General features: G+C 30.7%; 2 protein-coding genes across 2 annotated transcripts; both read left to right on the plus strand.

The window, feature by feature from the left end:
- Positions 1–488: 488 nt before the first annotated feature.
- LOC123920664 lies at positions 489–3,264 on the plus strand. The gene is made up of 7 exons (XM_045972957.1): positions 489–503; positions 1,181–1,267; positions 1,362–1,544; positions 1,641–1,805; positions 2,071–2,127; positions 2,358–2,504; positions 2,905–3,264. Exons 1-7 carry the CDS (start codon positions 489–491, stop codon positions 3,262–3,264), a joined length of 1,014 nt encoding a protein of 337 aa, XP_045828913.1.
- Positions 3,265–12,082: 8,818 nt separating this feature from the next.
- On the plus strand, positions 12,083–14,094 carry LOC123924085. Its single transcript, XM_045976848.1, has 7 exons — positions 12,083–12,259; positions 12,354–12,440; positions 12,545–12,715; positions 12,823–12,978; positions 13,065–13,118; positions 13,325–13,468; positions 13,579–14,094. The coding sequence occupies exons 1-7, from the start codon at positions 12,113–12,115 to the stop codon at positions 13,948–13,950; spliced, it is 1,131 nt and encodes a 376-aa protein (XP_045832804.1). The 5' UTR covers positions 12,083–12,112; the 3' UTR covers positions 13,951–14,094.
- Positions 14,095–17,813: the final 3,719 nt, after the last annotated feature.

Here is a 17,813-nt window from a genome sequence, read left to right on the forward strand (position 1 = left end):
AAGTCACTTGCGTTGTCAAAAAGTCCAACAAGTTGACTCCAGAATATCAATAGTAATACCGGGGCCGGCTCCATCCAAGAGACATTAAAGCTATAACACCGGTGTAACATTTGAGTAATGTTATACCGTTTAATAAAGCTTTAACAAATACAAATTTTACAAAATTCACCATTGGATTGAAAGCTTATATCGTATAGATCATCTATGTTAAATTTTATAAATATCTAAAATCATTTGATATGTTTTTGAGATACATCAAGATTAATGGTATTCAATAAAAACGTATAAACCATTAATTTTCATCAGTTTCAATAACATATCAAACGATTTTAGATATTTATAAAATAGGTAACTATTTGAATTGTTTCTTTTTAACCAACTATATATTTGAATTTTTATGTACGAAATTTAATATAATTTTTTTCCCTTTTGTAATTTCATGTGTATCAATTATATGTTGACATTGTCCTTGGTCCATAATTCGTCTAATGGAGCTGATTCCAGTAAGTCTCGTACTATTGAGCAGTTCTGGAACGTTATTTTTGTAATTATATTGGCTTTAATTTTGGATTTTTTTTGCCAAATTTGGAAATAGAGAGGTGAGTACATGAATCATACTATATATATTTAAGGAATTATTTTATAGTACATGTCATTTGTATTTTTTGTTAGTAAAGTCCATCAAAATTATGCCTGATTATTGAATATTATGTTTGATTATTTTTACTAAATTATTTAAAAAGTTCTAAAATGTTTCTTATAGGGATTCGTAAATTTATAAATATAAAATATATAGAATATAGATATAAATAGATATAGATTATTATCTGACCTTAATTATTATTTTTGGTCAAGTGTATGTTTGACCTTGATTTTTTTTTTTTTTTTTGGTTAGGTTTGACCTATATATAGGCATTATACTAAACTATAATCTATCATAATAAAGTCATTACAATTAACAAGAGAATGGTGAAAATAACAAATATTTTGTTCTTCGTTTTGTGCTTGGTGACTAGTATTACCGGCCACACAGAAGATTTGGAATTGGAGAGACAAATTAACCACAAGCCTCATATCATGAGTATTCATGTATATTTTATACACATCTCATAATATATTGGTGGTTTGATTAATTTTGCTTGTGTTTTATTTTGGTGATTTTTATTGGTGATTTTTACAGACAAATTCTGGACGCATATTTGATTGCGTTCATATTAACAAACAACCGGCTTTTGATCATCCTTTATTAAAAAATCACAAATTACAGGTAAAATATATTAGTATAGTTAATTTTCTAAAATAAAATTCTTTTATAATTTATACGGTCTATTTCAATGAATTTTTTTTTTCTTTTATGATAGAGAAAACCAAGTTTCAAAAGAAAAAATAATCAAACAAGTGTAAAAAATTCGCGAAACCTCATACATTGGCTTGAGCATGTTAGGTGTCCAAAAAGAACCGTTCCTATTCAGAGATTAACCAAAGATGATCTTATTCGAGGCAAATCTGTATTAAAAGTTCATAACCAAGGCGTCATTATTCATGTAAGTTTTCTTTAAATTTCCAAATTCTAAGTTTATTTGTATAAATAACATTAATTCATTTTTATTAATATGTGAATATATTAATTGAATTTGCAGCAAGCCCATGTGCTCCATGGAGTGGTGGATAATATCCATGGAATCAAGGGAACTACTAGTATTTATAATCTAAAACTTAATAATAATCAATCAAGTACAGCTCATTTATTCCTTCAAAATAAAGTCATAGGTGCTGCTACAAACCGAATTATTGTTGGATGGCATGTGAGTTTTAATTAATATATTATGCAAACATATTTTTATCTTAAAACATACTATTTTCGTCCTAAAATATAAGCAAAAATGAGTCAAAAAAATTTGAGATAATTGATTAAAAATTTAGATCAAATTGATCAAGTTTTACTTATATTTTGGGACGGATGGAGTACACATATAACTTTATAATTTAAATGAATTTGAAGGTAGATAAATACTACCTTTTTATATCCAAAAAAAAATACTACCTAATTTATCACACAAATGATGTCAGGTATCACCAAAATTATACAGAGATGATCATTCAACTTATTTCTACGCATTGTGGACGGTAAGTAAATGTTTATATTTTTCAACAAAAAAAATAAAACTAAATGTTTATATTTTTAATCTTCACTTATGATATATATAGAAAATACTTAATATTTTTCTAGTCTTACTAAGTAACTGTTTTTAATCGACGTTAATATTTTTTTTAATCTTAATTTACATTTAAGATTAATTGAAAATCACAGTTTTGTTTCTTTTAAATATAATGTGATCTATGTTGAAAAATTATAGTCAGATAATTTCAAAAGTACCGGATGCTACGATATGTTGTGCAAGGGTTTCGTTCAAACAGATAGGTCATATTACCTTGGTTCACGTATACGTAGAACATCTACCTATGGCGGAGAGATGATTGAAATGCCAATTTCTCTTAATAAGGTAATCTCTTTACATATACTTGTAAATTTGAAATGTTTAGATTATTAAATGTGAAAAACAAAATGGGTTAAAAAAAATTAATAATCGTTAAATATATTTTTAATCCCTATAAAATCACGACTTTTTTAGTTTAATCCCTCGAAAAAAATTATTAACTTTTAATCCTTATTTGCATTTTCTAGTGACTATTTTGAGGAACTAAAAATATCTTTTTTTTTCTTTTTTATAATAAGTTTTCATTTTTTATAAAAAGTTTTCAAAATAAGAAATGCTATAAGGTATATTATATCAAACTCACATAAGATTTTAATTCATTCCACTTAGAAAAATCTTGTTCGTAGCATATTAAGGATAAAAAATGAAATTGTATATTTACAAAATGTTATGAACATGTACCCAGGATCGAATCAGCCATAATTGGTGGTTGACAGTAGCAGATAAGACTATCGGATATTTTCCAGCAGCTATATTCTCTGACATGGTCAAAGTTAGTGGGGGATGGGGTGGAGTCACAAGAACTCCTGAGGGTACTTCTAGTCCTCCAATGGGATCCGGACACTTGCCTGATAAAAATTTCGTTCATGCAAGTTATTTTAGAGATGTTGGAATTCAAGTTGATCATTCTGAAAAATATCATCAACCAAACATTATTGAAGACAATAATGATAACTTTAATTGTTATGGTATTAATTACTATGGAGATCAAGGAGAAGAATTTGGATATTCTCTTCAGTTTGGAGGACCCGGTTGTAATAAATAATTGTAGTAACCAATGTTTGGTTATTTATCATAATAAATTAGCAATTTTGGTAGGACGAAAATTAACGAATAATTTTGATTATGTTGTTTTCTTAATAAATTTTTGATTTAATATTGTTTATTTAAACTTTCTTATGATGGAATTATATAAAGGTTTAAAAAAAAATTAAAATTTATAAAATGTTGTCATTAATATTATTTGAGAAAAAAATATTATTTAATTATTTTTTCTTTCTACATTTTATCTAAAATGTGTGAATGACTAAATGAAGTGATCAAATGCTTATGACAACTTAAGACTTTCTTTCACCAAAAAATATTGTGCAATGGTTTTTGTTTTAAAAAATTTCTTATTTAAAACTTATAGCGCAATTTTCTTATTATTATTATAATAGCATATTCTCTATTTCTCTCGAACCAATCAAGACCAAAACTCTACTATTATGTGCTTGTTCAGTTTAAATATTTATATTATACTTCATGGTTTCAAATACTAACAAAAAGAAACAATTTTATAGATTCATTAAATAATAAATAAAATTGAAAAAGCAACTTCTTGGAAAATAAAATAGTAGGAGAAAAAATTTAAAGAGGTGAGGGATCTACACTCTCAAAGTCTCAATAAATAAAATTTATGTTTATACTATTGTTTTATTGATTGTTAGATAAATTTTTTTTAAAATGGCTAAATTTTATTAATATTTATTGTTAGATAAATGTTTTCAATTTATTAAAGGATAATCTAAAATAAATCTTATATATTATTATTATTTCGATAAATAAAAGACAAAAATACTTTTATTCTAAGCACAATATTATTCATACAATACAAGTGAAATATTTTTCTCGACCTCCTACGTACCCAAAAAAATAATTAAATGCCATATAAGTTTTTTAAACAACAACGGAGCTACAACTGTATATTACAACCAGAACTCAAAAGTCATAATGAAAACACAACACCTAAAGCTTTGAAATATGAAGGTCATTTTAATCCTTCCTAACAATAAGGACAGTAGAAGGTTTGTCGAGTCCTAAAAATAACTTGGCATTTTTTTTGGAATTGTATTCTTCTAATTAAATTATACCAATATTTTCGAATACCATTATATTTTGGAGTCAACTTGTTTGATATTTTTACAACGCAAGTGACTTTATGATTTGTAAGTTCATTGGCAACATCAATAATTTGATTGGTTGAAAATAGTAATATATTGCAAACAGAGTTTGGGAAGTTCTACATAAATAAACATAAAAATTGACATTAAAAAAAATGAACTTGAAAAACTAATAAAAGTTAAAAATAGTGATAGAAAATATTGTTACTTCGTGGAAATGGAGCCTTTAGACATAATAGAGGAGGTGAAAGTTATTTCATGAAAATTGAGTCCGGGGAAATTGAAAATTTCCCCGGCCTCTATTATGAATGGAATTGGAAGCTTGTTTTAATAGTTGATAGAACATTAAGCCTAAAAGTTTGGTGTAGTTGTTATTTTGGGTCTTATATGTATATCCCTTTGTTTAGGTGGGATGGCGCCCAAGGTTTTAAATAAAAGGTTCGTTACTACGAAAAAAGCCGCGACAAAAAGGTTTTGATGCCTACCGTTACTGTTTTTCACCGTTTTTATATGGTGAAAAAAAAAAATCACGTCGAAACGTTGTTATGGCCGCCACCAATTCAATTTAAAATCACTCTTACCAACCATAAATAATGTATACGTCATGAGACAATATAAAATTGGCCACAAACACATTAAAATTAGCGGGACCATTATAAATTTCATCCTGCTCCTCTAATCACTTTTGTTATTATTCTCTAATCTAATGTTTCAATATGTGTAAGAACAGATCAAGTTGCTGATTGAGTTGTAGATACCTGCAAAATTATGCAGAAATGTGACAATTTTGTAACAATTGAAAGATGGGATTGGGAGGTAATTAAAAGCTTTTTTTATCTCAGCTTAACGTATCCGAGGCGTAGTTTGTCTTTTGCTTTGGAGATTTTTTGGGTTAGGGAGTGGTTTATTTGTTTTGCTCTTTAATATGTGATTTTGGATATTTGTCTACAATGTGTCTTCTATGATACTGCAAGTGCAAATACATCTTTGATATATTTTATAATTATTGGACGCCCTACAGTTAAAAGTATTATCGCCATTAAGTAAGACTCATTAATCATTTGAGTTTAATTTCTTCGTTTTCTTTTACGGATTCTTACATTTTTGTTGTAAAACCCATAAACCGTTATTTTTTATGACTCTCAATAACATAGCAAATGATTTTAAAAAAATTTCAAAATTTTTATAAATGATCTATATGATATAAACTTTCAATCCAACGGTGGATTTTGTAAAATTCGTATTCGTTATAATATAAATCGCTACTTGTGCACCATGCACAACTTGAAGCACTTGTACATGTTAGACAAAGCCTGTATGCCTATATATATACATCATTTACAATTCTTATTATAATTATAATCAATATAAATGAAATAGAAAAGAACACAATAACATGTGCATGAAAGAGGAAATCAAAATTGAGTCAAAGATGGTCCAACATCTAGCTGTTGTATTGCATAGAAACATATTGATCTCTCTATGATCCAAAACCATGCAAGTGAAAAATAAACTTAGAAAATAGCATTATCGAACTTAACTGGACCATTATCGATTTCATGGTGCTCCTCCTGTAATTGTAACCAAATGCCATATAGTTACTAATTCAATTTATAATACATGAAATACAAAAAGAGTATTTTCAAGAAAATAGATAAAGTGGTTTCAACATGCACAGAAACTATACTTAGTGTAGTTATTTTAGTCATAACATAATAGAAGGGAATAGTTAAGAAAAAACATTAAAAGTTGAACAAATTTAAGTTAGGGTGAGATAGAAATTTTGTTACCAGAATTTAATCAAAGAAATTACGGTCGTTAACATGATCGTCGACAAAGCTATCGAGATATCTTCAACCTTTTTACTCATAGTGGTAATGTTTTGCTCTTATGGTTGGTACTTGGTATCTCAACCTCCTATGTTCCTCGGTTGAAAAGAGAAAGGAAAATACAAAAGATAAAGGAGTTTAGATGTGAAATACTATGAGTTAGATCTGATGACATTTCTTATGAGTTTTTTTATTAAAAAAAAATTGGTAAAGCCATCTGCTCCGTAGTAATAAGTAATAACTACCCATTTGCTACATTTATTGTTCATTGAACCATTCATTCACGCCACCTCTGACTTCTTCTCATACAGGTGCAGAAGGTACGCCCAAGTCTAACATGAACAACTTGTTCATGTGGTGCACTATGGACAATTCTCAGATAATATTATAACGAATATGAATTTTATAAAATCGACTGTTTGATTGAAAGATTATATCATATAGATCATCCGTATAAATTTTTAGAAAAATTGAAAATTATTTGATATGTTATTGAGACACATCAAAATTAAGGGTATTTAATAAAACTCATAAACCGCTAATTTTGATGGATCTCAATAACATATCAAATAATTTTCAATTTTTCTAAAATTTCTACAGATGATCTATACTATATAATCTTTCAATCCAACGGTCGATTTTGTAAAATTCGTATTCGTTATAATGTTAATCGAGACTTGTGCATGGTGCACTACATGAACCACTTGTTCATGTTACAAAAAGCCCCTTGGTATATTTTTCCTTGAAAAATAATGTTGTTACGTGTGCTCCACAAACACCAAGTTTTTGTTAACCAAATTATATAACATCCCTTTGCATACTTGTTATTTTTCACTAGTGAGCCAAACTTGTTAAAATGTTTCCAGCTCTCCTCAAAAGGTATATAAAATCAACATTCAACCATTTGTAAATTGTGCTCCACACTTGACTTGAAAAAAGAACAAATAAAAAAATAAATGATTGATGTCTTCGTCTTCTCTAAAACATAAAGCGCAACATAATTCTCTTTGGATTAATAATGATACCTTTACTCTTCAAAGCCAACCGAGTTGGGAGTTTCGCTAATAATAACCGTCACCCAAAGATGGAACTTCGTTCTTCCATAAGGGTTGCAATGTTTCCACCACGTTGGTATTAATATTCATAGAGACCAACCTATTTTCTAGTGTATAGGCATAACAATTTCGGTTTATAGTTAGACAAAATGCTAAGAAGTTCTGCTTTCTCTTTCCTTTCGGTTGGCAGTAGATCAACTATCCAAGATATGTGCCAATTCCAATTCTCCTCATTCCACGTTCATCAATAGTAGCCCCTGGATTCACAACTTTGGAAAATAAGGAGGGATATAGTTCCTCGAAACAAAATATTAATAAACCACTCGTCGTTTTCCTCTCCTCCTTGTTTCATTTTGAATCCAGGGGCCATCACCAACGACGATATATGTGCCAAGAGCTGTGCTATATACAGCGAAGGAATATCCCACGAATTTTTCACGAATAGCTTGTTACATTGCTTTTTAACTCTTTCTTGTTTTCATTTCACTTATTATTTTTGAACAATCATTGATCTCCACTTTTTTAATTGTTTTTCCACTAAATCTCTGGAACTACTTCACCCACCCAAAACTTGCTATCCAACCAACTACACATGAAGCAAAACTCCAAAAAAAAAGCAAACAGCAAACTTATAGAGATAATGGAAGGTAACAAAATCAACTAACAAAGAAATTAGAAGTATGGAAGGGAACCAAGAAACAAAAGTGAAGAAGAGAAGACATGAAAAAAGAGGAGAGAAAAATGGTGTTTGCTGAACATAAATGCAATGGTGTTTGTTTGAAGAGGATAGAGCAATCACTTTGTTTTCACAGAATACACACTGCAGATGGAGACATGTGTCATTTGGAGAGAGAGAAAAAGTAACTAGTTAACATGATGTGTTGTGTATACTGAAAAAAGCCAAAAAAATATGTTCTGCACATTATTCGTGTAACTTCGTGAAGCATTCCTTCGCTATAAATATCATTTTCCATGTGCCAATTCCAATTCTACTCATTCTATATCCCTCCTTGTTTTCCCAAGTTGTGAATCCAGGGGCAACTATTGATGAGGTAGGCACGTGAAATGAAGAGAATTGAAATTGGCACATATATCGTCATTTTAAAAAAATCTTAAATAATCTTGAAAGAAATTTTTGCTTTAAATATTCTTGAAATAAACTTTAGAAAAATGACTACAAAAAATTGTTTATTTATTTTTAATATACAAACATAAAACTACAATATACTAAAATGATCCGATTCCGACTCAAATCATTGAACGGTTGACGAGTTAGTACTCTTGCATGCATAGTGATGACTACTATTTGGATTTTAATTATCAAAGCATGATTTTGTTACTCTTCTTTACCTACGAGCGGGTAATGTTATTTTGATTAGAGAATAAATTTTCTTAGAAGAATGCATGCTCCACCCTTGAGCAAAACACTCATTCGTACGTAGTGTTTATTTAAATTAATATATTATCAACAAGTATCCAACTAAACAACAATGGCAACATCAAGAAAAATAATCACTTCAAACCACATAAATTGGTAGAAATCCAAATACACATACTATATAATGACTCATTCTTAGTCAAACATAACATTAAACACCAAAAATAAAGCTCAAACATTTAAAGAAGTGCAATTGTGATAATGTGAAGTGGTGTACGTGTACAGAAAAGGAAATGATTGTGAAACTAGTGAACCAAAGAGTGCTGAAAGAGATTGTAAATATATATGCACCATTTGGATCTGTGAAAGTTTCTTTTGAACGTACAACCTTTGTAAACTAGAGTTGTGATATCAGAAGAAGATGATGATTCAGAAAGATATATGGGTTGTGGAGAAGATGAAGAAAAAGAACAAAAGAAGAAAAAGGGTCATTTTTGGGAAACAAAGTTGATGCTCTGCAGTTATCGACGAACAAAGAGATCAGTCTTTAAATTAAACATACCGGAACACTTATTAAAAAGTTTACTGGTAAAATTAACATACCGGAACACTTATTAAAAAGTTTACTGGTAAAATTAACATACCGGAACACTTATTAAAACCAAGTGTACCGGTAAAATCAACATACCGGAACACTTATTAAAAAGTGTACCGGTAAAATTAACATACCGGAACACTTTTTTAAAAGTGTACCGGTAAAATTAACATACCGGTAAAGATAAATACTTACCGAAACTGTTTTTTAGGAGGATGAAACAATCTACCGGAACAGTATAATACAACAAAAAAAATTAAAATATACTAATTTTTTATAAGGGTATACTTGGTATTTTGAAACATATGTTGGGGTAGAGTAAAGATTTGTTGGGGTAGAAAAAAAAAATTTCACAGAGCAAATTATTAGCTGTCTACAAAAAGTGCTACTTATTTGTGGTCCTTAAATTGCATGTAGGCCCTGGAGACAAAATTTCTCAAATATTGAAAAAATGAACTGTCGTGTGTCTTCTCTGCATACTAAAAACTTTCTTGAAAAAACTTCTTAATTTTGTCAACTTCTAGTATTATGTTGTTATTCATGGCTTCCAAAGACTTGCATAAGTCTCATTTGCTGTGTTTCAACATTTGCTTCAGTTTCCAATGTGCAGACTCAACTCTAAATATCAAATTGCAAACAATAGTCAATTAAACGCCAAAAAAAATATATATATAATTACAATTTTGAAATAAAAAAATCATACCTATTAGTCGTTGTGTATCCTAAATGCATCACTCGATTGGTCCATGCTGCAACAAATTGTTCTTTATGAGGGGCCAACCAGGTGTTATTGACATATTCGACAAACTTGCTTGAATTAACATATGCTTGCTGAAATACATTCAACTGCTGCTGATACTCCACCTCATCTGGACTTTCAACAACATTTCTCCACAAATTTTTCACCTTCTGTCGCATATGCTTAAATATATGTAGGGTGCATCTCGTATTCACATTTTTCAGAAAATATTGCATAACGGAACACTTTTTAAAAAAGTGTACTGGTATGTATAACGATAAACGAAAGAAAATATTGCATACCGGAACACTTTTTAAAAAGTGTACCGGTAACATTAACATACCGGAACACTTTTTTCAAGTGTACCAGTAAAGTTAACATACCGGTAAAGATAAATACTTACCGGAACAGTTTTTTGGGAGGATGAAAATTCTACTGGAACAGTATAATACGACAAAAAAAATTTAAAATATATTAATTTTTTATAAGGGTATACTGGGTATTTTGAAAAATATGTTGGGATAAAAAAAAAAAATTCTAAATCCTAATAATCGGTGCTCTCATTGAGAGCTGGGCCACAGAAAGGGGTACCTATAGGTTGGATTAAGGCGTTCCACCGAATATTGATAAGTGAGTGAAGCCGCCGAAAAATGAAAGGGCTACCATCGGATCAGTGCCGATAGACTGAAAGTCGCCGTGGACATCGACTCTTAAAAGGCGTGACAATGTTAGGAGTCTCACATCGAGTATATCAAAAATGCTTGATGTGATATTTAAGTCATGAGGTTCTCCCACCTATTGGACTAGTCTTTTAGGTTGGACTCTCCTCATGTGCTTAAATCCTAACAATTTGCTTTTTTTTTTACAAAATTTGCTTTCAACTTTTATGTTTACCTTTTTTTTTTTTTTTTTATAATATTTGCTTTCAAAATTTTAGTTATTTACATATAATATAGGGTTGTTCTGTTTTGATATCTTTTTTCATTTTTTGTATCAACTATTTAAAATTAATTAAATTGTATTAGAATTCATTGCTCTTAGCCGGAAAAAAGAATAAAAAAGATATACTATAAAGAATTTGATTGTTGCGGATGATGGATAGTGTCGTGAACGATTCAAGGGATGGTTAAGGATAAACTATAAAGAAGATAATTAGTGTATTGAATTCTTTCAACTATTTTCAATAAATCTATTAAGAAATAAATTAATGTAGGTCCCCGTGAACTTAGTTTAATTGGTATGGACATCATACTATATGTGCAGGAACCCGGATACGAATCCGGACTTTCCACTTATTCACCTTTAAGTGAATTTTCTAACCACTAGGCTACTTAATAAAAAATAAATAAATGTACCTTTGCTTAAAAAAATTGACTTTTTTTCTCTCTCTAACCCTAGACGTCACCACTTTTTCTCTTCTTCTTGATCTACTTGAGAGGGGTGATTTATGGTCAATTTAGACCTAAAATCACTCCTCCAAATCGTTTTTCTTTCTATATTAATTAAATAAGTGCGATTTCCACATATATTTAGTAGTTCTTTTGTTTGTTTTTGTGATTTCATCATCATTTGTTTTGATTTTCCCGTCTTGCAGAGTATTGTTATCCCGTCATCTTAGTGCGGAGTATTGTTTTTGTCTCATCTTGGTAGGATGTTCATTTTTTTCAGGTTGAAGGACTAAGGTTAATTCAGTGCAGATCCAATCAATGACTTTTATGCCATACATATCCGGAGACATTGATATTTCAGAAACTTCAATATAGTCAAATATGTAGGCTTATGCAATATGTCGTTTTATGCTATTAACACAGATGCTTGTGAGTTCGCTCGCATATTCAAATTTTTTGTTTTTAGCGATTTTGAATTTGTATTGCACCGATGTACTCTTATCAATTTTGAATGAATGAATACCATTTATTTAGTAAAAAAAGGTCAAGAAATGTATTAATTTGTATTATTTTATTTTTTTTGAATGGCAAAGTATATAATACGTTAATATATTAATGACCATTGAATCGTGTTAATGACCGTTGACATTTGACCTCAATTATAATGAAACCTCGACTTATATAAATATGCAATAGGCAATACACTAAAATATGATTCATGATCAAGTTACAAATTTGAACAAGACAATGATAAAAATAATCAATCCATTGTTCTTTCTGTGTTTGATAACTAGCATTATTGGCAACAAGGTTGATGGTATGCATAGTGCGTTAGATGAAGATTATGAGAGACATCTTAATCTCATTAACAAGGCTCGTGTCACCAGTATTCAGGTATATATATATTTACATACATATTGTAACTTATTGGTGATTTAGTTAATTTCATCTAGCTTAATGTTTTTATTTGATTTTGTTTTTTCTATAGACAAAGTCGGGAAACATAGTTGATTGTGTTGATATTAACAAACAACCAGCTTTTGATCATCCTTTACTAAAAAATCAGACGTTACAGGTAAAAATATTTAAAGTGGATGGTTAGTTTTCTATTTTTGTTTTCTTTAATTACTTGCAATATTTTTGTCAATGTCCACAATTTTTTTTCTTCTTTCGTCGTAGATAAAATCAAGTATAAAGATTTCACCAACTAAATCCATATATGGACTTGAGAAAGTAAGGTGTCCAAAAGGAACCGTCCCTATTCAGAGAATAACTAAAGATGATCTAATTCGAGGAAAATCTTTATTCAATGAAATTAGTCAGCTAACTGATAATGGTGTCGTTACCCACGTAAGTTCTCTTACATATATAATTGAATGTCCAATTTGTTAAATTAATTTTTATAAAACAACATATAATTCTATTTAATTAATATTTGAATTTTGTTGAATTTACAGTCTGCTCATGTGTATCTTCAATATAAGTTTAGTCCTTACTATGGAGTTACTGGAATTGGTAGTGTTTATAATCCGAAAGTTGTTAATGGTCAATCAAGCGCAGGTCACGTGTTTGTTTCAGGAGATGGTATGAATAAAATCTACGCTGGATGGCATGTGAGTTACTATATGGCTTTATGAAATTTTTTGTAAATTCAACGATGACGAAAATTATAATTAATTCATCCTATATATGATGTTAGGTATCTCCAAAGTTATACAATGACGATAAAACTCATTTATACATACTATGGACTGTAAGTAAATATTTTTTTTTTTTTTTTTTTTTTTATCTTCACTTACTTATAATATAGTATAATTCATATATGTTCATAAAAAGTTCTTCTTACATCGATGTTTCCAATATATATTACAACCTTAATTTACATATAAGTTAAATTGAAAATCATAGTTTTTTTTTATATATATTTTAAATATAACATGATTGGGAAAAAAATTACAGCCAGATAATTTCAAGTCTGGATGCTACAATTTGTTGTGCTCGGGTTTCATCCAGACAGACGAGACGTATCACATTGGAGCACCTATAGCTAAAACATCTACATATGGAGGAGAAATGGTTGAGATGCCAATTTCTATTTATAAGGTTATGTTTTTAACCATAAATTAGTATATATAATGACATATATCTTGTTTATAACATTATTTATTAAGGATGGAGATTTTATACTCACAAAATGTTATGGTACCCTCCAGGATGAACATGACAATTGGGTGGTGCGTTTGGTAGATAGGGATATTGGACACTTTCCAAAAGCTATATTCTCAAACTTTAACATAGCCCATCAAGTGGCATGGGGTGGATCAACATCAACTCCTGCAGGTGTTGCTAGTCCTCCCATGGGATCAGGAGATCGTCCTAATGACGATTTCATTTATGGAGCCTATTTTAGGGAAGTTGGGTTTCGAGCTATCAATGGAGTATATAATGGACCGCCAGATGATTTTGCAGATACATATGACGACGGCCCTGGATGTTATGGTGTTGCATACTATGGAGATCAGAAAGGAGAAGTTGGGTATTCTCTTATGTTTGGAGGACCCGGCGGTGCTAATTGTAATCGATAATCGTAGAGAACAGGAGTTCGTTATTGTATCATATAAAATAAAAGAAGTTCGAGAAGGAAAAAAATATATATTTCAATTGTTTTGTTGTTTTAACATTTTTCTTTGCATAAATTTATATCAAATTGTTGCACTTCAAAAATTAAATGATAGTTACTTACCACTATAGCATTTAGTACAGCAGGCTATTTATTTGGTGCATCACTGCAATATAGTGTTATATATCGACGGCAATGGTGGACCATGATGAAAAGCCAAGCACCCTTCGTAAAATGCCATGGCAATTGTCGAAAATCCTCGATGACCGATATTTGAGAACACTACCACAATAGGATAGTGGTAAAAACTAGGGGACTAAAGTCCATAACAATAACCTAAATGAATGCTAATTAATCAGCATCAACTTGAGACATGAAAAATGATAGGATTAATAATCTCTTTAATCTGTCCCAATAATTTTGAGTTTGCTTTGGCATCAACTTGAGACATGAAAAATGATAGCATTAATCTCTTTAATCTGTCCCAATAATTTTGAGTTTGCTTTGGCCCTTCTAACATAATATCATCCAGACCTTTGTTGCATATATAATGAATTTTTGGGCTGTGAGTATGAAAACAGTTGAATTTGATGAGAAAATTGTCCTTAATGATATCTGTTGATAATGTAGAATTGAAGGAATAAGACAGTTGCTTGTGCAACAAGCCAATTGTCAGGTAGTGTTAGTTACTAACTGTTACAAGTAGTTAGGTGGTTACAACCTGCTATAGTTAATTATTAGTTTCAGTCATACACTTGTATATAAACATATCCATAGATATTGTAATCATTGAGTTAGTGCAATAAAACTTTTTCCTAGTTTCAAGCTCAATCTGCGCTCATCTCTCTTCTCTGTCAGTTAGGCTTGGCTTGCGCCTATCACTGATGCATCTTTCACCATTGTTGCATATATATTGAGCTTTCTCATGGCATTATATTATACACCACTCTTTACAAATGATGGATATATATAGACTTTGCAATCCAATTGTATAGTGAATGAGTTATTCAATGTGGTTTAGATGGAAACATGGATCATTAATGATTACATGGCAGTGTACGTCTTGAAGGCTTTCGTAGAGGACTTCACGAAATGTGAGATTACATGCCCCCCCACCTTGTGGAAAATTAGCCTATGAAAGAGAGCTGTGATGATGTCTCTCTATCAAGGATGATCAGTAAGTTCAATAAGAAGACGCCTAAGGGTTTGGCAGAGTTGCTGTATTCAGAAATTTGAGTTCTTAATTTCAACAGCCCTATATCGTAGTATTAAAGAAAGTCTAGAAACAACTGCCTTGCCAAGATATTTTATTATAAGATAGACTAGGAATCTTCGTTAACTTGAAGGAATCAGAATATGGTTCACATGATTGATACTTCCTAAACTAAAAGTAATATGCAAAAAATCATCTTCTGAGCAAGGAATTGTGAGGCCACCCATCGGATGATCATATCAGAACTCTTCCTCTGCTTGGACACAGCAAGTCTTGAAATGAATTTTGGTTCAAGTATGACATGGGGATCACTAAACGCTTCATTTCCTCTCCAACGTACACGGCAAGATAGCCCTTTGGCACATTTGTGACTTTTGATGATGTTTGGTTACTGCTAAATGAAGCCCTTCTTACTTATTATAGCTGCAGGTAAATGGAAGCCCATTTTAAATGTTTCAAAGAACAAGGTAAAGCTCTCAAATTTAAGAAAAAAGTATCTATCTTTTGATCCTTGAGTATATATATGTTAATGATATATGATTTGTGAAGGAAAGTAGTGTATTTATAGTCTTAAAGAGTTTCTTGAAATTCATTTTTTTTCAGAAATGATTGTTAGAAAATGGGGTACATGAGATGAGAGATCACATGGTATTGTCTTTGGATGTCTCTCTATCAAAGATCACAATAACTTCAATAATTTATGAATGAGAGATGGCCAGGTTAACTTAATGCATGCATGATTTATCGATACTCATATTTGTCGACATGCATTAGACATTTCATATTGATAACAACACATTTCAAGCTGATGCATAGATAGCTAGCGACCAAAAATTATTTTGTTAGTGTGGATTGTAAGGTAGATAATGGTTAGTTGGCTACAAATCACAAATGTTAGGAGAGACAACAGGGTGAGGGAACCTATATCGTGGACTTGTCATTAGTAATGGTGACCAGAAGATAGCAATTGGTGAAACAATCCAAAAGAGACCTGTGCATAATTATTGTACTTGATTTAGTTATTGAAGGGTCTAGTTGGAAACATCAGGCTATGATTTTCAAGAGATCATAATTATTGTTCTCTTCATATGAAGTAGCAACAGTTACGAGTCGTTCTATCCTATAAAAACCAAGACAAAATAGTTGATAAGTATGCTTAATTAGAGCTGTTGTTTTATGATTGTCAAACCTATCCCTAAATAGTTTGTTGCATTTCAAAGTTAGTTAGACTTAACTAACTTGTTAGTTAGTGATTGGTTAGGTAGTTACTTGTTTTGCAAGTTAACTAGTTAGTGTCTTACTTTTCTATAAATAGAGTTAGACTATCATTGTAACATACAACTTTCATTCTCACAATCAATAAACAACCACTAATCTCTCTCTTCTCCATCATCTTTCTCAAATTACTCAATTTACAAAGTGTGTGTGTGCTTGTTTTCTCCCAACAAATTGGTATCGAGAGCATTTGTTTCAAGGTGCAGAGAGCACAAAGATCCAAGTTCTTGGGTGAATTCATAATCAACATGCAGTAGTTATGTCTGGGAATGGATTACCCAACAATCTTCCAATTCTTGAGGGCAAGACCAAGAATTGGAAAAGATTGAGCAAACAGATGAAATCATTGTTTGGATTTCAAGACACACTTGAAGTTGTGACTAATGGAGTACATTTAAACTAAGATTTTTATGACATTTCCGAAGCAACGTCTTAATTATTTGTTACTGGTCTATATTATATAATAAATTTAAGAAGACAATCGTTTCTTATAAAAAATTAGTGGAGGGAGTTGATCATCATACTAATTGTCACCTCAAAGAGAATGTAAAAAAAAATACTTTGAAAAAACTACTCTTCATTTTTTAATGTAGCTTACAAGTAGAAGATGCAGTCATTTACAACTATTGAAAGTACAACAACTTACAATTCATTGATCATACATTAATAGTAAAACAAACACTTACCTTTATCTCACAAATAATCTAGACGCTAAATTCAAGGTTTTAAATTGCGGTTGCGGTCGTGGATGCGGTTGCGGTTGCAGGTATTGCGATTGCGGCTAATGCGGACACTGCGATGCAATTGCGGCCGTTGCGACGTGAAATAATTTTTTATGCGCACAAACACAGAAAAAATACTATAATTATTGTAATTCCTTATATATCTTTTACTTATAATTCTATATAAATTTTAATTCATTTTTAAGTCATCGAGACATAAGAAGACAGAAACTCTAAAATGAAAGGACATAAAGGAAAAAATAAAGGTGAGATTCTCTGAATTTTTACGAAAAGGAATATTGGATTGAACCGTTGCGACCGTTGCAGTCAAAACTCCGTTGTGTTGCGGTGAAATGCTGTTGCGTTGCGGTTGCGTTGCGGCATCACGTGTGATTTGAGTTCACACCGCAATTGCGGTCCGATGCGGTTGCAGTGCCTACCGCATCCGCAATATTGCGGCCGCATCAGGTGATGCGGTCCGCAATTTAAAACCTTGGCTAAATTATTTCCTAAGATTAGTTCCATAGTTTTTTTGAGTTCATACATTTTGAGGAGTTTAAAAAAGAGTTTTGAAGTTCAATCACTAATAACAAAACAATTAAGAACATTTACAAATGA

This window comes from Trifolium pratense, linkage group LG4, assembly GCF_020283565.1.
Source record: "Trifolium pratense cultivar HEN17-A07 linkage group LG4, ARS_RC_1.1, whole genome shotgun sequence".
Taxonomy (NCBI): Eukaryota; Viridiplantae; Streptophyta; class Magnoliopsida; order Fabales; family Fabaceae; genus Trifolium; species Trifolium pratense.